The 26,960-nt window shown below is 53.0% G+C and overlaps 2 protein-coding genes across 7 annotated transcripts in view; one reads left to right on the forward strand and one right to left on the reverse strand.

Annotated features, from left to right (window-relative positions):
- The first annotated feature begins 1,700 nt into the window (after positions 1-1,700).
- ATL1 (atlastin GTPase 1) lies at positions 1,701-26,892 on the forward strand. 6 transcript variants are annotated; one of them, XM_015865932.2, is made up of 14 exons: positions 1,701-1,888; positions 13,446-13,693; positions 14,042-14,176; positions 14,812-14,916; positions 15,227-15,277; positions 16,431-16,487; positions 19,867-19,959; positions 20,781-20,919; positions 21,580-21,707; positions 22,237-22,293; positions 23,028-23,099; positions 23,977-24,408; positions 25,465-25,479; positions 26,132-26,892. In XM_015865932.2, exons 1-14 carry the CDS (start codon positions 1,879-1,881, stop codon positions 26,240-26,242), a joined length of 1,653 nt encoding a protein of 550 aa, XP_015721418.1. In that variant the 5' UTR covers positions 1,701-1,878; the 3' UTR covers positions 26,243-26,892. The 6 variants fall into 6 exon arrangements, with proteins under 6 accessions (XP_015721418.1, XP_015721416.1, XP_015721417.1 ...); XM_015865930.2 differs by lacking the exon at positions 1,701-1,888 and adding an exon at positions 5,092-5,217; XM_015865928.1 differs by lacking the exon at positions 1,701-1,888 and adding an exon at positions 6,050-6,131.
- SAV1 (salvador family WW domain containing protein 1) overlaps positions 6,368-26,960 on the reverse strand; it is a 31,333-nt gene continuing 10,740 nt past the window's right edge. Inside the window, exon 5 of the mRNA XM_032445126.1 lies at positions 6,368-6,692. Within this exon, the coding sequence (XP_032301017.1) occupies positions 6,383-6,692 (310 nt within the window). The 3' untranslated portion in view covers positions 6,368-6,382. The remainder of the gene's footprint in view (positions 6,693-26,960) is intronic.

The following is a 26,960-nucleotide window of genomic DNA, read 5'->3' on the forward strand; positions in this document are numbered from 1 at the left end:
CACACCTGGAGGTTCGGAGCACACCCGGAGCGTGTTGCCCGTGTTGTGAGCTCTGAGGCTCATAAGATCTGTGCTTTGTTCCACCATCCCCAGCTGGCTCTCAATTCCTCCTGTAACGTATAAATCAGTAACAGCAGCACCAAGTCTATTGATAGAGCCATTCTATGACTGCAAGAATGGGGGTAAGAGAGGTGGCCAAAGTGTTCAGCCCAAGACATGGCAGGACGCTGCATCGTCCCAGGCACAGCCTCTTGAGCACATGACCATCTCCATTCTGCATTTACCACCCCAAACCACGTTGCTCTGCTGGTCAAGCACGTTGAGGAATGTGCTTTTATGCAGCATCGTTCATCTGGATGGGTCCCAGCCCTAGCAGGAATGTTAAGTGGTTTTACATAAGGCATTACGTAGGATTAGAGAATGCGATCTGTTTGCATTGTAGTCTTGAGAGGAAGAACAGCAAAGGTTATTTTAACGAGATTTAGCCGGTAACGGGTCGATGCAAAGCTGCACCAATTTCCAGCTGAACGTCACAAAAGTGCCTTTTAAAGCAGCACAGGGTGCTGGGCACGTGAATGGGAAATTGAGCTATGGAACATCGGCACCCAGAAAAAGAAATCAGCCCTCCTCCTTGTGAGACTGCCAGAGCGTCTGTAACTTCACATTGTTTAACCATCTCACACCGAAGGTGTTCAGAACTGTTGCCTCATGCCTGTGGTGCATTTGACTACTAAAATAGATCAGATGCACAGCAACAAGGAAGCCAAAGGCACAGGAATCAGCGTCAAGGCCTGCGGCTTTCCCCCTCGTTGATTCATGCCATGCACTCTATTTTACATCAGACTTCATTGTTGAGGAGACAAAGTAAGCTCTCAAGAAATGCTGCAGCTTTTTCCCTATGGGATTTTTGTTTCAGTCTGTGGTTTGGGTTTTTCTGATTGCTTTTCATATGTGATGAAACGTATGCTTTTGCTACAACACGTCTCCCTGCTGCCACGAGTCAAGGGCTTTCCTGGAAGGTAGGACTGAGAAAGATATCCAGCCACTGCCCTATTCCTGGATGCCCAAGGCCAGCTGGATGGGCAGCCTGATGTGGTGCCTGATTTTGTTGCTGGCACCTTCCCTGCCACCAGCTCTCTGCCACCAAATCCAGTTCTGCCTGCAGCAGGTAGGATGCTGAGCATACAGCAGCTTCTCAGTGTCACTTCAGGAGCTCACAGTGCTGCTCCCACTGCTTCATGCTGAGTTCTGTTGAGGGACCCACACACAACACAGGCAGGTCAGGTTTTCCAAGGGTGCAATGACTCCTCCTTGTTGGTGCATCCCTCTGGAGCTGGGATAACAGTGAGCACATGATGATCAGCACAAAAGATGCCAGAAAAGAACCCACAAACATGCTAATAAGAGCACCAGTGATATCGTGCTGCAGGAGCAGAAAGGAAAGGTTGTTGCTGAGATGCTCTGAAAGGAGAAAAGTCTTCTAGGGTCAGAAGAACAAAAAGAGGCACAGAAGTCAAACAAGACCCTCTGCCAGCTTGAAGCCAGCTCCGTGGGCAAGGATTTGTTTTCCAGGGAAGGCAGAGGAGTGCAGGTGGCCATGCTTTACTCCTGCATCACCTTCTTTACGTCACTGTGTCCCCGGTCGCTCTGCAGCTGAGCGTGCTGTTTGCATTCGGCAGGAAGGAAGCCAGGGCAGAGGTGAGCTGGCAGCTTCACCGGCACCAAGTGCTCAGCGTGAAGATGCAGAGAAACATGGCGACTCAATTCAAAGCCACATTAACGAGGGGACTTCAGAGAGCTGCCTGGAAACCCATCTGCTGCCCTGCTTCCAGGTGCACGAAACCTGGCTGGAGCACATTGCAAGGATCTTGCTGAGTCATGCAGGCAGGTAGGCTGCAGGGGTGTTTCTGCCAAGGCACGAGAGGAGCTGGAACCCTGTCCTTGGGAAGAGGTGTATCTTTGGGGGAAATCCTAGAAACAAACTTGGCACACGCAGGCTTTGGCTTGGCCTCAGTGCAGCCACGTTGCAGAAAACAGAGCAGCGGGGAAGGATGTTTTGAATATAGGCTCCATCCATCCATCAGCATAGGAGAGAAAGAATTCAAAACAATACCGGAGATAAATGGGAAGCTGGGCTCGGAAGAGCTCTAACTGACCTTTATAGAGAGATGTGAGGAAGGAAGAGAAATCTGGGGAGGCTGTGGTTCGTCCTGCAAAACCGGTATGGTCTGAATCCATGGCTCACAGTGGGATATTTTGTTCCAGTTCAGCAAAACCTTGCAGGAGTCCTGAGGGTGTTGTTTGGGGTGAGGGACCGACTGGAAACTGGCCTGGTGGTCTAAATCAGATTAGAAGAATTGCATCTGTTTATTGCAGGCCTTGTGCAATTGCTTGTTGTTCCTGAGCAGCAAACCCAGCTGTCCCCACGTGCACTCTGAGGTTGAAGATTTTGGCCGATATTTCCCTTTATCTCAATCACTGCTTGTCTTCTTAACTAGTTCCTTCAGCTTACAGAGCACCTTCCAGAGGAAGGCCCTCCCCACAGAGTGATTAAACAAGCTAATTAATTAACTGCTGAAATTCCATCTCCTCTATGAGTGAAATGGCTCTGTCACAGCTCTGGTGTGCAGCAGTGCTAACGGGAGAAGCAAAGAGAATTCCTCTGGTTGCAGTCCCTGTGTATATGTGGGTGGACTGTAACACAGTTTGGGGTGAGAAATAGGAACCGCAGGAACAGGAGGATTTCCTAAGCAACAGCGATCTGCTTTGCTTAAAAATACTTCAGTAAAGGGGAAAGAAAAAGGGAAAACTGAGACAGGTTGCAGCTTTCAAGAAGGGCCGAAACACCGATTTTGTTCTATCCCTTTTTGCTGTTTCCCAGGAATCTTGGCCTCTTAACCTGAGAATAAGGACGCAGCAATGAAAAGTGATGACAAATCGCTGCTGCAGAGCAGTGTAAGTGCTCAGCAGAAGCACAGCTAAGGGCTGAATCCTGTGTGCTCTCTCATGGAACGAAGCAGAAGCGGTGAAAAAGCAAAGAGTGAGCAGGCAGAAGTGATACAAACAACTGTGAGGAAGCAGCCAATGGGTTCTGGAACCTCATAGAGCAGTGTGGGAACAGCCCTGGATGGGATGGGATAATGGGGACCCTCTGAGCAGCTCCCACTATGCAGTGGCACCTGAAGCAGAGCTGAGATTGTGCAGCACCCACCCGGCCCTTACATAAGTATTGCACAATGCTTCTGCTCACAAAGGGCTGGGGATGGGAAAAGCAATGGAAAATGCAGCTCTGGTAAGTGGGCCAGGCGAGGCAAGGTGAATTATGAAACTGCCCCCGTGAGCAATGTGCTTTATTGGGTTTAAATCCAGGTTTTCTACTCATTCTGTGGCCAGCACCGCAGTCCCCCGGCACTGCAGCTCGCTGACCCCACGGCCATGCTCATTTTCTGCACAGCGCTTTCTCTTTTTGCCTTTCCCCCATTTGGCATTGTTTTTCCTCAAGAATCCTTCCACTGTGTGTCTGCTCAGCCCTGAAATCGACTCTTTGTGATCTGGCCACTCAGGCAGCAAGAACTTAAGGATGGTTCCGAGGGAGGGCTGCCCATGGGTGGAAAAATGAAGGCAGGAAGAAACAGAGAATGACTTGGGTTGGGTTGGGTTGGGTTGGGTTGGGTTGGAAGGGACCTCACAGCTCCCCCAGCCCCACCCCTGCCCTGGGCTGTGTGCCCCCCAGCTCAGCTACCCAGGGTCCATCCACGGCCTTGGGCACCTCCAGGGATGGGGCACCCCCAGCTGTGGGCAGTGCTGGGGCCTCACTGCCCTCTGAGGAAAGGAGCCACAGTGGAAAGTGGAAGTGAAAAAATGCCTGTAATTGACCTAAGCTGCAGTTCTCAAAAGGAATGAGGAAAGCAGGACTGGAGCCCATCTTGGCTTAATTAGACTTTCAAATTAAGAGATCTCCTTCCCATCCTCCTGTATTTTTTTTCCCCTCTCCATTTCCCAGCTGCTTTTCTTTTAATCTCCTCTTTCAACCTATTTGAACTCTGCACGTCTCCAGCATAAGAAATCCCCTCTCGCAATGCAGTCTGCTTCTTGGGCTGCTTTGAAGGATCAACAGGTGTGCATGACTTCATTTTATATGGATATAAAATCTTAGAGTCACAGAATGGTTGGGTTGGAAGGGACCTCAAGGATCACCCAGTTTCAACCCAAACTCCCCCAAAATCATAGAGCCATAGAATGGCCTGTGTTGCAAAGGCCCACAGTGCTCATCCAGCTCCAACCCCCTGCTGTGTGCAGGGTCACCAACCAGCAGCCCAGGCTGCCCAGAGCCACATCCAGCCTGGCCTTGAATGCCTGCAGGGATGGGGCATCCACAGCCTCCTTGGGCAATCTCCACATGTACAGTTGAGGACTTAGTTCCTCTTCCCATCCTTCTTAGCTTCCATCTGTGCAGCCCCCCTTGATCCCTGCAGGCCTTAAGAGCTGCACTGCGCTCCTTCCCTAATGGCAGCACGTAACTGTGGCCCCTGGATCCATCATCCAGCCTCACCCCCAGCCATACACCATGGGCTGTGCTGCTCACTGCCCAAATTTTGCACCTGGGTGTTTCCTTGCATTTGTGCTGAGTCACCATTTCAAAGAGCAATCAATCAATCAATCCCAAATATGAGAGGGCAGAGCGGGGGCAGGTCTGTTGGGTGATAGGACAAGGGGAGATGGTTTTAAACTAAAGGAGGGGAGAGCTGGGATAGATGCGAGGGGAAACTCTTCACGCAGAGGGTGGCGATGTCCCGGCACTGCCCGGAGCTGTGGGTGCCCCATCCCTGCAGGCATTCAAGGCTGGGCTGGATGTGGCTCTGTTGGTTGGAGATGGGCTGCGGGCAGCTTGAGTTTGGGGGTCCCCCATCGCACGGCAGGGCTGGGGTAGCGCGATCCGTTCCGAGCCGACCATCGTTTGCTCCTCGCTCCGCACCGTTCCTCCCTCACGCCGATCGTCCAGCCGTGCGGCACGAGCCGTCCCCCGCCGGCATCGCTCCCCGCGGGGCCGGGCCGGGCCGCGCTACGCCGTAGCGGGCGGGGATGCTGCCGGCGCCCCCGCCCGCCCCGCTCCACCGCGGCAGCCGCGCCAGACGCAGCGCGGCTCGGAGCCCGCACGGAACCGCCCGGAGCCGCCCCGCGCCATGGCCCGGAACCGCAGGGAGAGGAGCAGCTGGGGTGAGCGGCGGGCGGAGCGGGGGGCAACGAGAACGGGAGGGGGACGAGGAGGAGGAGGAGGAGAACGGGGCACGGCCGCGGCCCAGCGCTGTGCCGAACAATGCTGCGGGGCGGGGGGCGCGACCGGCTCCTCCCGGGCCTCGTTCGGCCGCCGGGGCGGGGCGGGGCGGGCGGTGCTGCCCGGCGGGACCGGGGCGGGAGGGGGGACGGCGGGACGAGGGGTGCGGACCGAGCGGGGCGGTGGTCGGGGCCTCTGCGGCCCCGCTGCCTCTGCGCTGTGTGTGTGTGTGTGTGTGTGTGTCAGTGTCAGCCTGCGGCCGTGCATCTCATGCTGTCGGGGCGCTCCGTGCTGCAGAGCCGTCCCGAGCAGCCGCCGCCCTCAGCCGGGGCCCGGCCTGCGTGTCTCTCCGCCTTCCAGCACCCCCAGACCCGCCGGGTCCGGCCCCTCACAGCCCCCGCAGCCCCGCACGGACCCGCCCCGTGCCCAGCGCTGTGCCGGTTCCTGAGGAGCCGTCGTTGTGCCGCAGCGCTGCCGACAGGGGCCGTTTGCACCCCGCTCTGCCCGAGCCCCGGGAGCTTTTAGCATTGCCAGCGAGGAGGAGGAGGAGGAGGAGGAGGAGGAGGAGGAAGTCTCCATCCTCCTTCCTGCAGGCCTTCCCGGCTCCCAGCCGCCTTCCTGCGGGCAGGAGGTGAAACCTGTGTCCCCCTGCAGCCCCGGGGTCCCCCAGGTGGGCTGTGTCCCCTGCACACAGCCTGGCCTCCCCCTGCCCTGCTTACCGCCTTCCTCACCCAGGGGGAATTCAGCTCAGACGCCTTATTGCTACTACGAGAGGCTGCAGGAAGCGTGATGTGTCATTGCTCGTGTTCCCATCCCTGTAGTAAGGCATCAGAGCTCACGGCAAACCCGTCTGCAGGTGAGCGGAGCTCTGATGTTTAGATACACAAATGAGGTTCTAATTTGGATAGATGAGTGGAGTATTTCCCATGGTAATGATGAAGGGCACGGGGATACGTTTGCAGAAGCACGCAGATAACGGAGGCTGTGATTGAAGCAGGCAGTGTTCTTTTTGCAGGAGGAAATAAGCAGTGAGCGCCTGGTGAGGGCTGTGTGTGACCGTGACAGTGCAGGATGGAGCTCAGCCCTCGGGTGAATGGGGCTGACAGCTCACAGCCGACACGGTGACGTTCTCAGCTCCGTCTCACACGAGCGTCGGTGCCGTTCTGCTGCGGGTTGAGCATTGCACGCACGTACTGACGCTTGTACTTTCGCTTTGCATCTTGATGGTGTGAGAAAAAAAGCACATGATGTCAAAACAGACTTAAATGGAGGAAAAAAGCCATCCCAGGAGGTATAGGCTGGGTCTAGCAATGCAATTAGGCACGTGCCTGGTGTGAGCATGCTGCTAAGCTGTGCTGGAGGGAGACGTGGGCTGTCGCTGGTTTGCTTCTGGGTCAGTTCTTCAAGAATCTGGAACCTAAAATTAACAAAAGTCAAATGACACAATGATATTCTGGGCTTGTTTAGCTTGGAGAAGAGAAGACTGCAAGGAGACATCATAGTGGCCTTCCAGTACTTGAAGGGAGCGTATAAACAGGAGGGGGAACAACTGTGAGGGTGGTCAGTGACAGGACAAGGGGGAATGGTTTGAAACTGAGACAGGGGAGGTTCAGGTTGGATCTGAGGAGGAAGTTTTTCCCCCAGAGGGTGGTGACGCACTGGAACAGGTTGCCCAAGGAGGCTGTGGATGCCCCATCCCTGCAGGCATTCAAGGCCAGGCTGGATGTGGCTCTGGGCAGCCTGGGCTGCTGGTTGGTGACCCTGCACACAGCAGGGGGTTGGAGCTGGATGAGCACTGTGGGCCTTTGCAACCCAGGCCATGCTGTGATTCCAGGATTCTCCAAAGGAGTCTAAATCTCCAGCCACCCCGCAGTCAGTTCAGTCAGTAAAAATACGACGCTATTTTGGAACTTTGTCCTAGTTCCTGGTTGTTAGGCAGGACTGAGAGCTTCCCAATGCAATCCTCCACCTTTGTTTCATCAAAACAATTTGCTTTATTAATGATCCCGGAGTGAATTAAGGTGAGCAATTGCACGGCACCCAGAAGGAGTTGCCTCCAGCCAGCTGTCAGGGCTGTGTTAGTGCGGCATTCATACCTCCCTGCCTGGTCATGCAGGGGCACGTTGTGCATCTAGCACAGGGCTTAGCCTGGGGCAGGAGGTCAGCGTAAGGCTGTGCATCATTGGAGGCTCTCTTACAAACGTGCTAAGTGGTGCAGAGAGCTTACAGCTGCTGCTAGTTGTGGGGTGGATGGCAGGGAGAGCTGGGTATGGAGAGATCATAGAACCATGGGAAGGAATCGTAGAATGGCTCGGGTGGGATTCCATTTAGAGATCATCTATTTCCAACCCCATTGTTGGGGTTACAAGTGTATACAGTGGGTGCAGTGCTATGAAGGTCTGCAGTGCGTGGCAGTGATGTTCCTGTCTGAAATCTCTTGTTCCATTCTGAAATCACCTGCAGCAGTTGGTTCCTTCTGTTGTGGCAAAGTCATGGCACGTGTTGTAATCCAAATGATCGGCTCGTCAAGAGTTCAGTTTCAAAACCATAAAGAGGATTACAGAGGTTCATGGTCAGGCTGTTCAAACTGGACTTGAGCTTAATGAGGGCTGTTAGAAAGGAATGATCCAGAGCAGAGCAGACTGAGATTTTTACTGTCACTCTTTCTGCATGCACAGAAATGGGCTCGACAGACAAAAAGATGGCTGATTTTGTATATACATTTTATATGTACGTATATTTAAGTAATATTGCTAACAACCTTTGTTTGTTGTTCTGTTTGTGACTCTGGATGCCAGGAACCTCCTGAATAATGAAAGCTGAGGCTTTGCAGGCCCGTGGGCCTTTATACAAATGCAGCTGAGGATGAGAAGTTTCACAACAGAATTGCTAGCCTGTAAATGAGAAGGGAAGATGGGGTGCTGGGGCTTGGGAGAGAGATGAGCCAACAGTGCAATAGAGACCCAAATCCCTAAACAGCACTTGGTCTTTGTGTGCCCAGGGTTTGGAGAGGTAGAATTTGAACAGCAGGGTGTGAGTCATTCAGAGATCAGCAGAGCAAGTCCAACCTTGCCCCTTGTGGGGAGGAACAAAGATGTCCTGAGCCTCGAACACATGTTCAAGAAAGACGTAGATGTGGTACGTAGGAACATGGTTAGTGGGCATGGCGGTGTTGGGTGATGGTTAGCCATGATGGTCCTAGAGTTCTTTTCCTTAATGATTCTATGATTCTGTATTCATAGGCATCAGGAATTGTGTTAACCCCCCTGCACCACTGACTGCAGCCACCTCCAGCTGTGTTGTGAGGCAGGGGCACATTGACATGGTCTACAAGGCACAGTGTGCCAGTGGATCACCTCCAAAGCCCCCTCAGACTGGGGACACTCCAGCTCGCTGGGTCCTGGAGAAGCGTTCTTGTTTGCCACCAGGGAATGGGATTCAAGTTCCCTCTGAGCATCGCCCACTTGAGCTTTGAATTGGCCAGTTTGGCGTGGCCATAACCACAGAACTGTCTAACGTGGCCTCACGCTTCCTGGAAAACTTCTAGAAGGGAATCTCTGTGATCTGCCTTCTTCACAAAGAAATTGTGCTGAAGGTGCACTCCATCCCTTCATCCAGGTTAAGATGTCAAAAGAGACCGGACCCAGTTCTGACCCCTGGGGAATGCTGCTAACTCTTGTTTCTACTAGCAGCCTTCCAGCTGGGAGTGTTATCAGAGACGTCACTCATCTCCCTGGTCTGTCTGACACTGGAAGGAGCTGAGCTGGCCATGCTGCCCTGATGCTTAGGGCACCTTAGGGCCGGTAGGAAGAAGATGCAGGGTCAGTTCTTTGCTTAATGCTGGTGGATGGATGGAAGAGGGCTCTGCCCAGCCCGGCAGCCCTGCTTTGCCCTCCCGAAGATGCAGTCTCCCTGGAGCAGCATTGTCTAGACAGACACCTGGCAGCTCCACACCTGGGGAATTTGCTAACTCACAGCTGCCTTCAGTGCTTTGGGATGCAGCTGTGCCCCTCTGCACTTAGGAAGGAGAGCTCTCCAGCTGAGCCTCTGTGCAGGACTGATACAGGTTGTTGCTCTGCAACGCTCCCTCCACCTTAGCTCTCCAGCGTATGCTGTCAGTGCTTTATTTCTTGTGTTCCTTCATCAGCATGCTAAGATGCTGAGCTGTGTGCCAGCCTCTCTCGCAGAGGAGGGGATCTATGGTCCCCACTCAGAATGGCTGCTGTCTTTTCCAGCCTCCTCTGACCCTCAGCTGGTGGTTGCGTGGTGCAGTTAGCTCAGCATGAGCAGAACCAGCAGAACTCGTGGCATGGGAGCTTGAAGGGGTAAGTGCCAGCGATGCCATGGCCTGGAGATAGATGGCTTTCTCTGCCCAGGCTGTTTGCACAGGGCAGATAAGCTTTCTGGCAGCCAGAACCCTCTGGAGAATGCACCGAGGGATCCAGGCTGAGCATGATCTGCTTTGTGTTTGGCTCATGGTACGGGTAGCAGCACTGTGATACGTTTGTAATGCAAACAGCTGGGGCAAAAACAGCTTTCGAAAGGATCCACAGAGCTATCGCTGCTGACCGAATTAATCCCCGGAGGGCTGCTGATAAGCAACCAAATCCCATCAATACAGACATGGTTCATTCCAGAGAAAGAACCAGTTAATAATCATAGGATCACAGAATATCCCGAGCTGGAAGGGACCCATAAGGATCATTGAGCCCAACTCATGGCTCCAGATGGGACCACTCAAAAATTAAGGTTAAAGAAGTGAAACCATTACACTCCTGTTTTCTCTCCTTGGACATTTCTGTTGTTCCATGCAGTGAAGGCGTTTGGAGCAGCAGCTCCGTGGTAGATCAGTGTGCTGTGGCAGTGGCCCAGGCTGCAGCCCCACTCCTCCTGCAGTGCTTTGCCAGGTGAGGCTGGAAATGGTCCATCTCAGGGTGTGCTCTGCAGCCCTTGTTTGCACAGGCCGTGCCCTGGGCCGTGGGTTAGTCTGCAGAATGAAATGTATTCGTTGTGCAAAGTCACTGAAGGAAAAAGCTGACTTTATTAGTCGGCCTCAGGTCTCAGCGTGTGACTTGTTGGTCTGGAACTAAGGAAGAACATGAAGTACTCACCAAAGTATGCTGTGTGATCAGTGATGGAAGTTATCCAATGTATTCTTCTGTTTGGGCTCAGTTATACCAGCCATCAGCTGTCTGCCCTTACACATGGAATATGCTGTCCTTGTTTACTAAACTTGATTTAATTCGTGATTGAAGAAAGCTCATTTCTCCCCATGGACTCTCAGGCTGTGCTGGGGCTGCCTGCAGGAGCATGGCCACTTCCTTACTGCTGTCTGACAGCACAATAGGAACAAATGTGAATCCCCATCTCCTTCATCTTTCCACTTTAAACCTCCATACGGAAAAGAGGCGTGGATTCCACCCTGCTTCGGAGTGGTGGAAATGAGCTGTTATGAAATGGGCAAAAGGAGCTGTATCCTGACAGTGCCTGAATGAGCAGCTTGAGGACTGACGTAATGGCACGGCACCGAGAGAGGAGGAGGCGAGTCCGAAGATGAGTGAAAGCAATAGTGTGTCTGGGAGAGCCCAGGCCTCCTTCCCTCCCCTTTTGTCCAGACGATGTTTTGCCATTGCCAGGTACACCTTCCTTCAAAGCAGATAGCTAATTTATGCCAGAAAGAGCAATTAAAACAATTGATTTCCACTAATGCGCAGCCAGCTTATAAAAACATCTCCGGCAGATAATCCAATAACCAGAACAAGGGAGTTTCATCACGTGGAAATAAATAGGAAGGATGGAGTTTTGTTTGCAGGCAGCTACGTGAAAGCAGAGGAGATAATGGGGCTGAAATTAGCTCAGGGACGTGCTCACCATAATGCCTTTCTTCCTGATATCCCCAAGGAACTGGGAAAGCAGCACATCCCGCTCACTGTGCTCAGTGTGATGAGCAGACAGCCTGGCTGCACACTGATGGACGAAGGATGTCCTCCAGCACAACATGGCCACACAGACTGCTGGCTGTGTGCAGAGAACCTCCCCAGGTCCATCAGCACTCGGTAACATGAAAGCAAAGCGTTGCCAGTGAAGGAACAGCGTGAGCTCCTGCTTGTGCTGGGTGCTGCTGGTGATGGAGCAGGGATAACTGCCCACTGGATCCCTTTTGCACCCCGTTCTGCTGCAGGTTGGGCTACCTTTGAGGAGCTGCTGCAGTTCTCGGCTGCTCCTGATACTGTCAAATGGGTCTAATTCTCACATGAGACTGGTGGGGATGGGAGGAATTCGTTAGTGGAATTTCTCACTGAGGTGGGAAGATCTCTGGTCTTCTGGCAGTCGGATGAGAGCAACAGGAAGACCTGGAGACCTCTTCCAGGCACCAGCATCAGGGAGCTGGGTACCAAGCATCCCTCGTGCTGGCAGGGCAGGATGGTCCTTAAACATGAGTTGGGGTGGCTGGATCCACAGCGAGGCTGGGGCTGAGCTGGGATATCCTTTGTGCAGTGCCCTACTATGGGCTGACTGTCCCATAGTGTTTGTATGCTCTGTGGAGGGGGCCCAGGGGTGGCACAGCTCCGTCACCTGCACACCGGGTGGCCTTGTTACGGATACAGCCAGCAATGTTTAGATTTAATTCCACTTACAAATATTTTCCTGCCTCCACCATGAGTCACAGCCTATAAGGATCTCTGCTGTCCTTTCTGTGCAGCTGCAGAAGGGAAAAAAAAGGGGCTCGCTTAGCTCAGCATTAGCTGGTTTTCGTTGCAGGCCGCAGGGCAGTGATGTGGCCCAGGGGCTGATGCTGGAAGGGCGTTCAGAGCTGCTGCAAAACGTTGCTTTCCAGCATGTTTGGGACTTTTGTTTTGCTAAGGCAGCTCCAAGCTTTGGGAAGAAAAGATCTTTGTCTCTCAACTGTGAGCAGAGAAAGCTTGCAGTATATGGCCCACAACCACCAGAAATCCCCTAGCAACAAGCCTTAATGGTCCTGATATTTCATAGTGGGATCACAGGAAATCAGAAACTCCTACAAAAGCGCCGTTGTTATTTAAAACAAGAAGTTTCTGCTGGAGGCATCTTTATAAGAGGCCCAGAATGGGCAAACCCCATTCCTTATGGTATTTATAGTTTGCATGTCTGTGCATCGTCCCTGTGCTTTGCAACAGCTGGGACAGGCTGATAGCAGGGGGAACATGGGGGACTTCGCACTGCATGCTCCTTCCCTGCTGCTGAGCAGGTTTCAGAGGGTCTCAGCTGAGCTGATCGGTGTGGGGCATCACCTTTGCTGTTCCTCTCCTGTGCTGGGCAGCTGGGACACAATGAAAGGACACTGGCAGGAGCTGGCCTGCCCAGCCCCGGGGCTGTGGTTCCTGCTGTCACCATGGCAGTGAATGGGTGCTGTGTGTCTGAGTGTCTGTGTGTCCTGTCTGCAGGCTCTCAGCAAGCTGCGAGTGGGAGGATGGCAGAACTAACACTCGGAGCCTCAGTGCAGACTGCAGCTTGGGCAGGACTCTGGGCTGTGCTGTTGCCACAGAAACTGCAGTGACATCACAGAATTACAGCATGGTTGTGTTGGAAGGAACCTGAAAGCCTCCCCAGCCCCACCCCTGCCATGGGCTGGGTGCCCCCCAGCTCAGGCTGCCCACAGCCCATCCACGACCTTGGGCACCTGCAGGGATGGGGCATCACAGCTCTGGGCAGTGCCAGGGCCCCACTGTCCTCTGAGTAATGAATCTGGTACCTAACCTACACCTTCCTTTTGTGTGTTATCAACATGATTCTCAGCCTCAGTCGAGAACACAGCACCGTATAAGCTGCTAAGGGAGATGTTGTGGCCTCAGCTGAGGCTAATGGAGATGTCAGGACAACCTTAGTGCATGTAGGAAGGTGTTTCTGATGGGAAGTGAATAATCTGTTCTCCATGTCAACTCTTGCAGGAGCATTTTGTCCAGGAGGGTTCCAGCAGGGCCGGGCAGCCATGCTGACATTGCCCCAGAGCAGCTGGCAGCCTTGTCAAGATGTCCGAGGAGCTGCAAAGACATCTATCTGCTCTAAGTCATGCTGTTTTGGGATGGATATTTTGGCCGGCTGACCTGTTACAGCCCTGCCCAGTCCTGCTTTCCTTCATCCTGTGCTCTCAGAAGGAACCAAACAGTTCTCATGTCATTTGTTTCCACAGGTAGTTTTGCAGACAAGGCTTACGAGTGGAGCTCAGAGGAGGAGGAGTCCGTGAGGAAGGCAGGACCGGTGCAAGTCCTCATTGTCAAGGATGACCATTCTTTTGAGCTGGACGAAGCCGCACTCAACCGCATCCTCCTCTCAGAGGCTGTCAGAGACAAAGAGGTGGTGGCTGTGTCAGTTGCTGGAGCTTTTAGAAAAGGAAAGTCCTTCCTGATGGACTTCATGCTGCGGTACATGTACAACAAGGTACGGCTGCAGCAGCACCTGGCTCTTCCCACTGCTGCTCAGTGCTCCTGTGTGCCCGAGGCTGATCAGGGAAGGACTCTGGTTTGGTAGAGATGCTCCAGCCTCTGTTTAGCATGAAGCCTCGCAAACTAAAATAGACATGTTTCCACAGCCTCGTGCAGCAGTGGGTCTCGGTGGGACGCAACCTTCTTTGACTGTGGAGCAGAAATGTTCACATGTGCTATGCTGTAGGAAACCTCTCTTGTGGGGGCTGCTTGTCTGCAGTGCTGGGGTAGAGGCAGCACAGAAGAGAGGTGCAAAACCACAGTGAAATGGGAAACTCAGCATTTCTTCTGTTCCCACCTGCAGGAAGCAGTGGACTGGGTCGGAGATTACAACGAGCCTCTGACTGGTTTCTCCTGGAGGGGAGGATCTGAGCGGGAGACAACCGGTATCCAGATATGGAGTGAGGTTTTCCTGGTGGACAAGCCTGATGGTAAAAAGGTATTTGCTTCTGTGCTTTGTAGCTCTCTATCTACGTGTTACTCATCAGCTTGTCTTGCTGCTCCAGCTTCTGCCTTGTTGGAGGTGGCTGAAATGGTTGTGCAATGGTTTTTGATACGTATCCCCGATCATTTCTCTGCTGTTCCCAGGGATCTGGAATTTGAGGCCCTTGCAAACTATTCCCCTTTCCCAGAGCAGTAGCTGTGACACGGAACATCTTTGTTCAGGGAAGTCACATACAGTGAGAACTGGGAAATCCTGCCAATTCAGCTGTTAGGCAGCAATATTTGTATCTGTCAGCTCCTCCGTGAAGCTGAGATATGCTGCTGTATTTGGCTTCCGTGACGTGAAGCTTGAGCAGGCTCAGGAAAAGACCCATCCGCACTGACAGCAAGTGTCAGAAGAACAAAGCATTTCCCTCCTCTGTGCTATGCAGCATTCATTCCTTGCTGTCAAGAGTGAGTGGAGATGCTCTTTTCCTTTATCTTCCACCAACTCTGAGGAGGGAGCACTGCCATTCTCCACACACAGCTGACATTCAGCCACTTGTCCTGTTGGCATTTGAGAGTGATTTTGCTTGGGTGCATATATTGAATGGGTGCATCCACGCTGACCTGGAGCTTTCTGCCTCTCAGGTTGCGGTGCTGCTGATGGACACACAGGGGACCTTCGACAGTCAGTCCACCCTGCGGGACTCAGCCACAGTGTTTGCCCTGAGCACAATGATCAGCTCAATACAGGTAAGAAGGGAGATGTCTCCTGCAAACAGTTGCTATAAGGTGGTGGCTGAGAACCGGCAGCTTGGCACCAGCCTAATGCAGCTGGGGGAGAGACAAAGGCCAGTGTGTTGGCTGCACTGAGTGCAGGGTTCAGTTGTGAGAAGAAGAGTCTCATCTCCTCATCTCACCCTCAGAGCAAAGCCAGCAGCAGATGCACTCCTTTACTCCCAGCTGGCAGAGAGGAAAGGATGTTGGTCTGGTGGAGTTTGTGTGCCTTTGTCTCTGTTCTGCTGGAGAAACCTCGCTCTGAAGTTTCTGTGTTTACTTATAGGTTTATAACCTGTCTCAGAACGTGCAGGAGGATGATCTGCAGCACCTGCAGGTAAGATCCCTCATCTCTGCTGCTCTTTGTCACTGGGGTCCCTGGATTATGCTCTGCACTTGCAAGATGCTTTGCTCTGGACAGCACATTTGCCTTTGGAGCTATAAAAGGGTCTTGAGTTTTCCTGCTCTCATTTTGGTTCATGGGCATGGAGGAACGGTCACTTGTGTTGAAATGTGTCTTGCTTCATAGCATGCCTGCCTGGGGCAGGACAGTCAGTGGGACACTCAGCAGGAGCACAGCCATGCCCTGTAGGACTTTGGGGGTGGCAGGGGTCTGTTATTTGCTCCTAGAATCATAGAATCACAGAATGGAAGGAACTTAAAGCCCATCCAGCCCCAGCTCCCACTGTGGGCAGGGACACCTCCAAGCAGAGCAGCCTGGCCCTGAACTTTTTGGTTGAGAAACTCAGAGGAATTGGTTTGTAAGGATGGATCCAGAAGGGAAGTGACAACTCTGAGTGCTGGAGACCAGCAGCTTTGGCGTGTTCTGTTTCTATGGCACACACATCCTGCCTGCCTCTGCCTACAGTCTTCCCTTTTGTTCAGTTGGCTGCTTGAAAGGCTAGTTAGGATTTTTTTCAGCAGCTTAAGGAAAAGTCCAGCTGGAGAAATCAAGAGATTCTGCACTGCTTCAGCCAGTAACCATTTTTAAACAGTAATACTGTATTTACATTGAACTTACCCAGTGCAGATCCAAATCTTGCCATTGGAATTTGAAGCCATTATTGTTTAACACGTTGACCCACTTTAAGGCATCTGTGAAATACATTATTGGTGCCTCTGCTAAGAATCTGCAGCCCAGAGAGACCGGAGAGCCGTGAAACGTTGCTGGAAGGCGGATCTGATGGCCTCTGCACAGTGGGGGCTTGCAGGGAAAGTACTTATTTCTGCATTCATTTCCGCCCCTTCCTGGAGCGTTCAAAGCCAGCAGGGCTCCAGCAGTCCCCTCTCACACGTCAGGTTTGCAGGCAGCAGCAAGCAGTGGATTGGGGCCATTTGTCACAGATTTGGCCGCCAAAAACTCTGGGCTGAGCTTTTTGCTGTGAGGCTTTGCACGGTGATGGCCCCAAACAGCTCCTTGTGCATGGAAAACACCAACCAAACGTGCCCCAGGGAGCTGACAGCCCCGCTTCCCTTCCATCTCTCCCCAGCTGTTCACCGAGTACGGGCGGTTGGCCATGGAGGAGACCTTCCTGAAGCCCTTCCAGGTGAGTAGAGGCTGCCGGCCACCAGCATCCCCCAAAGCCACGGCGTTGCCACGAGGTGTCACTGCAGCTCGCAGGATGGATGAGCAGGGAGGCGTGGAGACGGGCTGGGCTTGAGGCGGAGGGAATGCTTTGTGTTCCTTACCCCAAGGAGCTTTCTGAGTACACCCAATCTCTCTCTTTCGTTCTGCTCTCTACGTCGGCTGCTGGCAGCTCCCCAGCCCCGCAGCGATCCCCGCACCCAGCAGGTCTGGATGCAGCTGGAGGCTGTCAGCTGAGCCAGGCTTTGTTCCCTTGGACAAAAGGCTTCGGTGTAACGTGATGAGCGCTTTGTGGCATCAGCTGTGTCCTGGCGGGGCACCATATAAGTGATGCTCTGCCTTGAGAACTGTGCATACGGTGATGCAACATCTTCAGCTGAAGGAGGGAGAGCCACCCCTGCAGCTCAGCCCTGTTGGTCTCATGAGGTTCTCAGCTTCAGTGGCAGAGCTGTGGAATGAACGCCCAGACAGGTCTGTAATGCTGCAGCCTCGGCTCTCAGAGCCTTGAGCCTGGGAATCCCTGCACTTGGCAGAACAAAGAACAGCTCAGCACGAAGGGATCAGCTCAGAGTATAAATGGGGTTTTAACTTCAAGTAAGTGACATCTGTTTCCCAACCTGTGCATAGGTGGTACTTGGGAGAGGAGAGCATTGGGCAAACAGCAGCTTGCTCTGGACACCAGAGCTGTGAGCAGCTCAGTGTGGCAGGAGGATGATGGGCTGTTAGGGCACCTTTAGGAGGAAGGTGAATGGGAGTGAAAAGAGAAAAGTGGAAGGAAGGGAGGGAGGCAGGAGTCCATGGGATGGTTTTAGCAGCTGCTGCTGAGAAAGGAGGCTCAGCAGCTCACTACACCTGCAGTCCTGTGGCAGAACAAGCTGTGGTTTGTATGGCTTTGACAGTGTCTGTACTGAACACTGTGCAGCTGGAAGGCTGGGAAGGGATCAGCCAGGTTGGAAGGTTTTGGACATCATTGGCACCTACATGAACCAGGGAGCAGGGCCCAATACTCACTGCTCTTACCCAGGTGCCCCCAATAGCAATCCGTCTTCTAGCTTGCACCTGCAATAGAAGAGCTGGATGGGGGGTTTGTGAGCTTCCCAAAGCAGAAAGCAGTTGTAGAAATGCAGACAGTAATTGGGAATGGGTTACAGCTGTCTTGCTTTGCCTTTCAGTATTAAGAGAGAATTATCAGTCTCCCCATCATCCTGGAAGGCAGAGGGGGTTTATAAGGTGGCTGTGAAGGGGGAATGAAATGGTTAAAGAATATAACAAGTAGACAGATAGATTTTTAGGGAGCTTTGAGCATATATTGGTTATAACATGGGTAGATGGTTGGTAAATGGTGTTAAAGCTACCAGTAAAAACATTTGGCTTGTTATAAGAGCCAGGAGAAAACTGTAATACGGTACAGAAAAAGCCAGACATAAAATAAATTGTTCTGTTCTTTATTTAAAAGTTAGCAGGATCACGTTGCCAAATATCACAGTGAAAGTGAAATACTCCATCAGTAAGGAGGAGGCTGTAAGGAGGCACTGTTAAATGTGCTTAAGTCATTAGGAGAGGCTGACAGCCTGTGGCTCTGCCTAATGATGTAAGTGATGTCGAGTCATGCAGGTCTATGGGCAGTAAGTCAGGTCACACATCCCAGCTTCCATTTTAGAAGGCTGCAAGCTCGGCTGGTAAAGGTGACTGTGACTGTGATGCTCTGCCTTCCGTGTGCCTTATCTCCATAAAGTGCTGATGGAAATAGAGCCAACAATGCAGCCTGTCAGCATTGTCTGCTTTAATCCATGTAAATGGATTAAAAACCCATTAACTGATAGATGGCCGAGGATGCTGAACTAATTGGAACAGGGACACGTCACCCTTCAGAAGCGTTTCCTTGGGGCTCCCCCCAGGATCTCTGTGCTTCATTGCAATCTTCAGCAGCAATCTCCATGCAAGTATGAACAGCTTTGGATGTGGTGGAGGAGCTGATGGCAGTGGGGCCATGTGAGCAGCACTCAGCTGCCTGTCCCCATCACAGCTCTGCCTCCTGCAGAGCATGCAGAGGAGGCAGCCTGCAGGCTGGACAAATGCAGTGAGGTGATGGGGATCAACCGAACAGCTCAGCCAGAGATGTGGGGGCTTGGAACCAAGGCAGCTTTCTTTGCAGCTTGAGTTCCCTGGGTGAGGTTCTGAGCCCAGAAGTCAAACTCAGTGAATGTCTTTTGGCCTGGTGATATGTGAGCCTGGAAAGGAGGGTTTTGGAGAGAGCTCCTACAGGAGGACGCTGCCAAACAGGGAGTGCAGTGATAGGAGATGGCTGAGCTGGTGCTGCTGGAAAGGAAGCAGCACTTGGTGGTGGAAAATGAGCTTTTCCCTTCTGCTCCCCCCGCTCTGCTATGTGCCATAATGCAGTGCTGTGTGCTGACCGATGCCTTTGCTTGGCAGAGGGCTGAAGGTTGCTGGGCACGGCGAGCACAGCAGCTCTGCTGCAATTCTGCTTGAGAGGAAGGAAAATAACTCCCAATTCCGACAGTACAAGGAGCACATCATGTGTCTGTGGGAAAGTCCTCAACGTGGCCCTGTCTCCTGAGCATCCTGCAGTCTCCAAAAGAACAGCATGTCCTGACAGAGCTGCAGCCGTTTGCTGTGGTTGCAGTGCCTTTAGGAATGGCCAACCCGCTGCTCTTTTTCCTTTTTTTTCCCCCCCGTTGTTTTCTGTTAGGAAAATAAGGAGGGGAACATTTTCCTTCCCTCTCATAGATCTTTGTTTGAAACACAGGTGAGTTTTAGGGCGATTCCGATGAAACTCATTCCCCTTATTGCTTATTCCAATGGAGGGGAGAAGCCCTGGCTCCTCTGTCCCAGCACTGGGGTGCCCCCAGGGCTTTGCCCCACAGCCTTCCATGGGATGTAGATGAGACACCAGAGACGTTATTTCATCCACAACCCATTTCTGTAAAGATGCGGAGTTGCCCATGCTGGTATTTATTTATTCGTCGAATAGAAACGTCGGATGTCTCAATAAAGATGACCAAAGCCAGCAGTTCTTATTCCTCCTCGTTATCCTACATGTGCTTCTCATTAAAGTCTGTCTGGAGAGCTGCCCGCTGAACATGGCTGGAAAACGAGCCTGTGAAATTCCCATAGGATGGAGCTCAGTGTGGCCGCAGCTCGCTGCCTTTGTCCTGCTTAGCAAAAATCCCTTTCTTGTTTTGCAGTCGAAATGACGGGTGCTGCTTTGCTGTTTTTCAAGCGAGGGCCTCAAACTATCACCCAGCAAATCCCCCCCATAACGTGTGGCTGAGCAGCGCTGGTCCCGCATGGCACTGACTGCTTCTGTTTCTCTTTCCCAGTCCCTGATATTCCTGGTGCGTGACTGGAGTTTCCCCTATGAGTTTTCCTATGGATCCGATGGCGGCGCGAGGTTTCTGGAGAAGCGTCTGAAGGTTTGTCCTTTCTCCTCTGGGTTTCATGAACGATTTCCATGTGCTTCCACGACTCTCCGAGGCAGAGCTTTGCTCAGCTGAGCTGCTGATGGTGGTTAAGGTCACACCTCCTCTTGCCCATGCCTTAAAATGACAGCAGAAATGTCTTAGAGAATCTCAGAACCGTGGAATGGCTCAGGTTGGAAGCGACCTCCAAGATCATCAGCTACATGAGCTAGATTCCAGTTGGTGTTTGAGGTCCCTCCAACCCAAGCCATTCTGCGATCAGTCCCAGCCACTGAATTAGGCAGCAGATCAGGCATCCAGCTGCCTCTGGGCACCTCCAGGGATGGTGCACGTCAGCACTGCCCAGAGGAGCTGTGATTCTGTGCTTGTGTGTTGTAGGAAGCTGAATTGTCCATGCTGCAGTCAGTGCAGGGCTGCCCTGCAGCTGGAGGGACGAGGAAAAATGCTTCAGCAACAGGCACTTGTACAGTGAAACCAATGGGCGAGGGCTCTGTGGGGATTGATCAGGAAATGCGTGAGTGATTTGGTAGCAGAAAGGCCTGGTCAGAGGGAAGATGAGAATGGTCCTGGTGGGAAATCCCAAATGCTTTTGCATTCGGGTCATACACACACATGTGCACGTTTTCCAGCTGATAATAACATGCCCTGGGGCATGTGTTCACAAATAGGCCAGTTGCTGGAAGAGCTCTGTCCTTGTGCTCATGCACAGCTAAGGGATGCCCTCCTGGTGCGGGACACCCCACGCTCCTGCTGGCACTGCTGTCCCAGTGCCTCTGTGTGCAGAGGAAACCTGACCACACGCTGCTCTCCTGCAGGTCTCAGGGAATCAGCACGAAGAGCTGCAGAACGTCAGGAAGCACATCCATTCCTGCTTCACCAAAATCTCCTGCTTCCTTTTGCCTCACCCCGGCCTGAAGGTCGCCACCAACCCCAATTTTGATGGGAAGCTGAAAGGTACAAAGCAAAAGTCCCTTGTTGGATCGATAACACAGGCTGTCCTTTACAAATATGTTCCATGGAAGAGCTTCTGCAGTACGTTCCTTTTCCTCTCGTGCAGCTCCAGGGCAGGCTGGGTGCTGCACAGCAGGTTGTGCTGGCAGCCTTGTCACACACGTGCTCTCTAAAGAACATCGTTTCACTTTGAAAAGCTTTCCAAGGAGCGTTTAACCCTCCTGACTGATCTGATCAGTGGTTTCCCTTCAGGACAGACTTAGTTAAAAAATGGAACTCATTGCAAATCATGCTAAGGAGCAGCAGGGCAGGCGAGGCAGCTGAATGGGGGGAAGCTTTGCTGGAAGCTGAACCGGGGTTTGTTAAGTCCCCCTTTAATTTCAGGTGCAGAGCAGGATTTAACAAGTGCACACAGAACTGGCTTAGGATTGTCAGCATCTTCTTGACAGCATTCTCTTGTTCTTTCACAATCTGTTTGTGGGTTAACTTCACTGGGGTCATTGCTGAGTGCTCCCCTCACTGAGCTGCAGTGCTTGTGCCTGCTTCCCAGCCTGGGTTCCCCCTTACTGTGATGGCAGTGCACGCAGTGATGGCAGTGCACGCAGTGATGGCAGTGCATACTGTGCTGAGGGCCGGCACTGATGATGCTGGGCTTATTTCCAGAGATAGACGACGAGTTCATCAAGAACTTGAAGATTTTAATTCCCTGGCTTCTGAGTCCTGAGAGCCTGGATGTTAAGGAGATCAATGGAAACCACATCACCTGCCGAGGCCTTGTGGAGTATTTTAAGGTATTGGCTTTTTCTGGAGGAATTGGGCTTGGTTTGCAGCACTGTTGCTGTAACGAGAGGGGAAGGTGTCAGTGTGTTTGGCCAGTGAGCCAAGGAGTGGGCAGGGCTGTTTCTTGCCATGGAGAATGGAGGGCTGGAGGGAGGGAGGCTGAGGGCTGTATTCCCCCCTTGCCTTTGGAAAACGCCTCATCGTGTTGTCATGGCTACTGGGACATTTTAATGTAAGGCATCAGTGAGTAATTCTCACCACCTACTCCTTGGGGCTACTTGACTCCAGCTCCTTCTCCTTCAGTGAAGGACGGAGGTAGGTGCAAATCCAATGGAGTGAACATTGGAGTGAGTGATGGGAGCGTGAACCTTGAGGGACCGCCCTGCAGCACCCAAAGAACAGACAGTGAGCCGTGTGCTGCCTGGCAAAGCACCCCCTGCTGAAACCATCCCATGAACCTCCCCCCCTTTGGGCTCTTCCCATCCTGCTGATGCTGTGATGGGGTCTGTGCTGTGTCTGATGTGATTTCATGTTTTGCAGGCATACATAAAGATCTACCAGGGGGAAGAGCTGCCACACCCCAAGTCGATGCTGCAGGTAGGTGGGCTGTGTGCCATCCTGCACTATGAGTGCTGTTTGTTTCCCATTAGCTGTCACAGGAGTCCCACTAGTGCAGCACTTGGAGTCTTCAGTGAGTTTCGAGCGCCTTAGTTTGACAATGCAAGCAGCACCCAGCAGTCATGTTAAAGCCCAGTGGAGCTGTGCTGTGGGGAAGCAGCGGAGGCAGCAGGGCTGGGCTGCTTGGGCTGGTTTCCCTGCAGGTGAGCAGTGTTGTCCCCTGGCTGTGGTGTGACCACACACAGGGATGCTCCCCACGTGGATCAGCTGCTGTGCTGGGTCAGGGCTCAGCAGGAGGCTGCAGCTGTGGCTGTTTACATACCCGGAGCCTTTTATCTGCTTTCCTGCTGTTTCCCACAGCTGAAGCCAGAGGTTCCGTTGCTCTGACTTGGAGGGGAGGAATCCTCTCCTGACACAGGCCTTTGCCTGTGGGGGCTGAACGGGGAAATCCAGAAGGATCTTGTTTGGTGTTGGTCAGAGTGCAGCTGGAGCAGGGAGCCGGGTGATTCTGTGTGTGCCGGGTACCACACGTGCCTCCAGGCCCAAAGCATGTGCATCCTGTGCCCCCGGGTTCCTCGCTGTCGTTACACTCACTGAGATTGCAGGAGCTGGACTCAGTGCTCCTTCTGGATCCCTTCCAGACTGGGATATTCTGTGATCCTTAACCTTACCATCCTGCAGCTGAACTCTGCACCCTTTTGCCCTTCTTGCAGGCCACAGCAGAAGCCAACAACTTAGCAGCGGTTGCCACTGCCAAAGACACCTACAGCAGGAGAATGGAAGAGGTAGGTGTGCTCAGCACCTTATTTCACGGGCTCTCCTGCCTGGTTTACTGATGGAAAACGCCCTGCAAGGACCTGGCCAAGATTTATGGCCACATCCGTGCTGGTGCAGCGCGTTCAGGTTCCCAGTGAGACTCATTGCCATGTTTGTGGTGGAACAGGGAGTGATGCCTGGCCAGGAGTTCATGGCAGGGCACGGGAAGATGATTGAAGACCATCTGAATGTCCTGTCCTTTCCTAACCCTGTCCAATCCTTTAACCTGTATCATGGCTGGTGCTAATTAGTGGATAAAGTCATTATATATTATTATAACCAGCTTTTCACCTGTGCCCTGCCCTACCAGCCCATCTCAGCTCAGGCATGAGATGATTGTGATGTTTTAAGGTGAAGCTCAGACCTTGGCCCATCTCCTGTATCCTGATCTACAGTACTGGAGGTTGCTGTGCTTTGGCATGGAAGGGATGCGGAGCTGCGTGGCCAAATTACTGTGCACCGCCCTGGGTCTGTGTTTGTGCTTATGCCTTAAACCCTGAAGTGCGGATCCTCTGTAGCAGGAGAACAGTGCTGCTGGAGCTGGTTAGTCGAAGGTGGGCTGTTGAGTCTCCAAATTCAAGTGCTGAGCAATAGCAGTTCCAAGAGGAGGGCAGGGTCTTGTGGTAGGATGAGAGCCAGGGGAGGCTCAGGTTGGCTATTAGGAACAATTTATTAGGCTAAGAGGATGAGAGGGGCTGGTTCCCAAGACACTGGTGAGCAGGCACAGAGTGTGGACACACAGTGGTCAGCGTCAAAGAGGAGCACGTGGAGCTGCCATTCAGTGGTCTGCATGGCAGAACACAGGAGCTGAGGGCACTGAGTGAGCGGGCTGTGCTTTCCATGCAGGTGTGTGGTGGGGACAAGCCCTTCCTTGCACCCAGTGACCTGCAGAGCAAACACGTGGAGCTGAAGGACGAGGCCGTGAGGCTGTTCCGTGGGGTGAAGAAGATGGGCGGGGAGGAGTTCAGCCGCCGCTACCTCCAGCAGCTGGAGAATGAGATCGATGAGCTCTACATCCAGTACATCAAGCACAACGACAGCAAGAACATCTTCCACGCCGCCCGCACCCCCGCCACGCTCTTCGTCGTCATCTTCATCACCTACGTGATCGCCGGAGTGACCGGCTTCATTGGCTTGGACATCATAGCCAGTCTGTGCAACATGATCATGGGCTTGACACTTATCACACTGTGTACCTGGGCGTACATCAGATACTCTGGGGAGTACAGAGAACTGGGCGCAGTAATAGACCAGGTGGCGGCGGCGCTGTGGGACCAGGTAGGATAAAGAGCTTTTCATTTACAAACCGACTGACTAAACCCACATCCCCCCCTGCTTCTTAAGCAGTTTCCTGGGGCTTTTCCTCCTCTTCAAATGACTGCTGAGTTTGCACGTAGGGTTGTTAGGTGTATGGGACAGTGCACTCCAGTGCCTTAGGCCTTCAAATGGGGAAAGCAGGGCTGGAGGAGTGTTTTCAGGTTGGGTTGTGGAGGTGATTACAAGGGGAGAAGTCTCAGGTCTGGGTGTCTCTCCAAGGGTGGAAGAGCACAGTGAGCTGAAGGTGGTGAAAGCCCTGGGCTCAAGTCTGATCCCCACAAGCTGTCTTGTTCTGCTTTTTTCTGCTTGTTTTACCCATCCCAAAATGCTGCTCTGTGAACACTCAGTGCTGGCACAGGGCAGCACAGTGTGATCCTGCTGGGGAGGTGCTCAGGACCACAGGAGTTTGTGTGCTCTGAGTGTGTGCTAAGGAGGAAGCCCTGCTCCTCGCTCCTGGCACAGGGCAGGGATTTGGCCACCCCTGGGCTGCAGGATGCTGAGGTTGGGGCACTGTCCTGCCTGTGTCAAGCTTGCCATCTCTCTTTGTCTTTGCTTTGTGCGAACAAGTGCAGAGGTCCTGGTTAGGCCCTGCTGTCAGATGTCCCTTAAAACCTTAACAAAAGTTGCAATGAAGAAACGCTGTCCTTCATGCTCAGCTTCACCCCTGAACCAATCAATGATGTCAGCTGCCTTTTAAAACAAGGGCAATCAGGGGCAGCCCGTTGTTCCCTGCATCCCAGGTGGGTCCGTCCCGACATCCTGGTGGTGCTGTTAGCACCTTTAGGGGATGCTGGCTGTCAAAGCCCATCCCTGTGTAAGAACCTGGAATGAGTTCAGCACCCTGGTGAGAACAGGATGGGGCCAGCAGGAAGTGAGAGGCATGGGGGGGGTCCTGCAGGCATCCTGCTGTGGGGGCACTGAGTGGAGACATGAGGTTTGCTCCTGTGGATGTGTGTGATACACAGAGATGCTTCTTTCTTTCTTTTTTCCCTTTTCTTTCCCCAATGCCTCTCGCAGGGGAGCACAAATGAGGTAAGTGCCTCTCGGGTTCCCCTCTCCCCCCAGCACTCTCCCATGGGTGCCTCAAGTGATGGGGAACCCCTGGGAGGCGAAGCATGCAGAGCTGCTGGGTGCTGGGATGGGGGCTGATGGCAGCACGTGGCACCTCCAGTGCCTGGGGAAGGGCACTGCTGGAGGCCAAGCATGGGAGAGAGCTTGGGGGCTTTTGTGTGTGTGTGTTGTAAGGGGGGGGGCTTGAATCTTGCTCCTATTAGTTGTGTCTGGGGATGCTACGGGGTCAGCTCTGCTGCACAGCTTCCCTGCGCTCAGTGCTGGTGCATTTTGTTGCCTTTGAGTGAGGTGGGGACTTACAAGTGAGCTGTGGAGCAGCTCTCAGGTGCCAAACCCCTCCTGTCCCATGGAGACCAGCGCAGGGCTGTCTGGGGGGCTGAAAGCTGTGACTTCTGGGGCTGCGGGCTTTGCTGTGTCTTTGTGCAGTGGTGAGAGCTTGGCGAGCTCCTGAACTCGCATCTTTTTCCCTTACTGGATGTCAAAGCAGGGCTGGAGGCCGGGTGGGCTTCGAGGGCCCTTCCACCCAACCATTCTGCGGCTGTTCAACTGTACACCATCAGGAGTGGGGGCACAAACCAAAGGGCCATCTGAGCCTGTCCTGTGTTTCTTGCAGGCTTTGTACAAGCTGTACAGCGCGGCAGCGACCCACAGACATTTGTACCACCACGCCTTCCCCGCACAGAGAGCGGAGCCTGCCGAGGGCCCGGACAGGAAGAAGATGTGACGGCTGTGAGCCACGTGCGGTCCCGTCGGTGCATGACCGCGGCGCGGCCGCCATCGGCTCAGCCCTTAGTGCTCCCACCACCAGCTGCCGTGCAGGACCAACGTGGAGCTCAGCGCCTGGCTTGGCTCTGTCCGTGCAGCACAGGGAAGGCTGGGGCGTGTCGTGTGTTCTGTTCTGTGTACGTAGCGGTGCTGCCGCACACACAAAGTGCTTTTGATTTGCAATATCCAGCGTACTTCCCAGCTCGGTTACAAAGCCTTATTTCTCCCTTTTTAATTAATCACTAAGTCATTAAGGGAATTATAATTTGCGTGGCACTGCAACCGAAGACCTTCCAAATGTTCGCGTCATTCCCAACCACCCCATGTCCAGATACTTGAACGGGTTGTAACACATAACCACGGTTTTCCCTCAATTACAGCAACGTAATGAAAATGTATTAACTTGCTCTGCTGGCAGCCATGAGGACACTCTGCTATGGTATGTTAACGACATTGTAAGGAACGCGTACTTGTCCATTCGTAGCTGATGCACACGGTCTCACTTTGTATGAGAACGTCTCACTGTGTTTCTGTCTCTATATCCGTCATGGTGCCCAGGAACGTGTTCTTTTCTTGTCACCACCATTAAAGTTTGCTTTCTGTTCCTAAGACGCGGGCTCTGCACTCACTACCAACCTTCAGTTGTTCCCTTGGCGCGGCACAAATGAGCTGCTGGG

Source organism: Coturnix japonica, chromosome 5 (genome assembly GCF_001577835.2).
Source record: "Coturnix japonica isolate 7356 chromosome 5, Coturnix japonica 2.1, whole genome shotgun sequence".
Taxonomy (NCBI): Eukaryota; Metazoa; Chordata; class Aves; order Galliformes; family Phasianidae; genus Coturnix; species Coturnix japonica.

Coding starts and splice junctions, on each gene's coding strand:
- ATL1 (XM_015865928.1), top strand. CDS start 6,065: ATGTGTCATTGCTCGTGTTCCCATCCCTGTAGTAAGGCATCAGAGCTC. Junction 14,177..14,811: donor ACAAGCCTGATGGTAAAAAG/GTATTTGCTTCT, acceptor TCTGCCTCTCAG/GTTGCGGTGCTGCTGATGGA. Junction 16,488..19,866: donor CCTTCCTGAAGCCCTTCCAG/GTGAGTAGAGGC, acceptor TCTCTTTCCCAG/TCCCTGATATTCCTGGTGCG.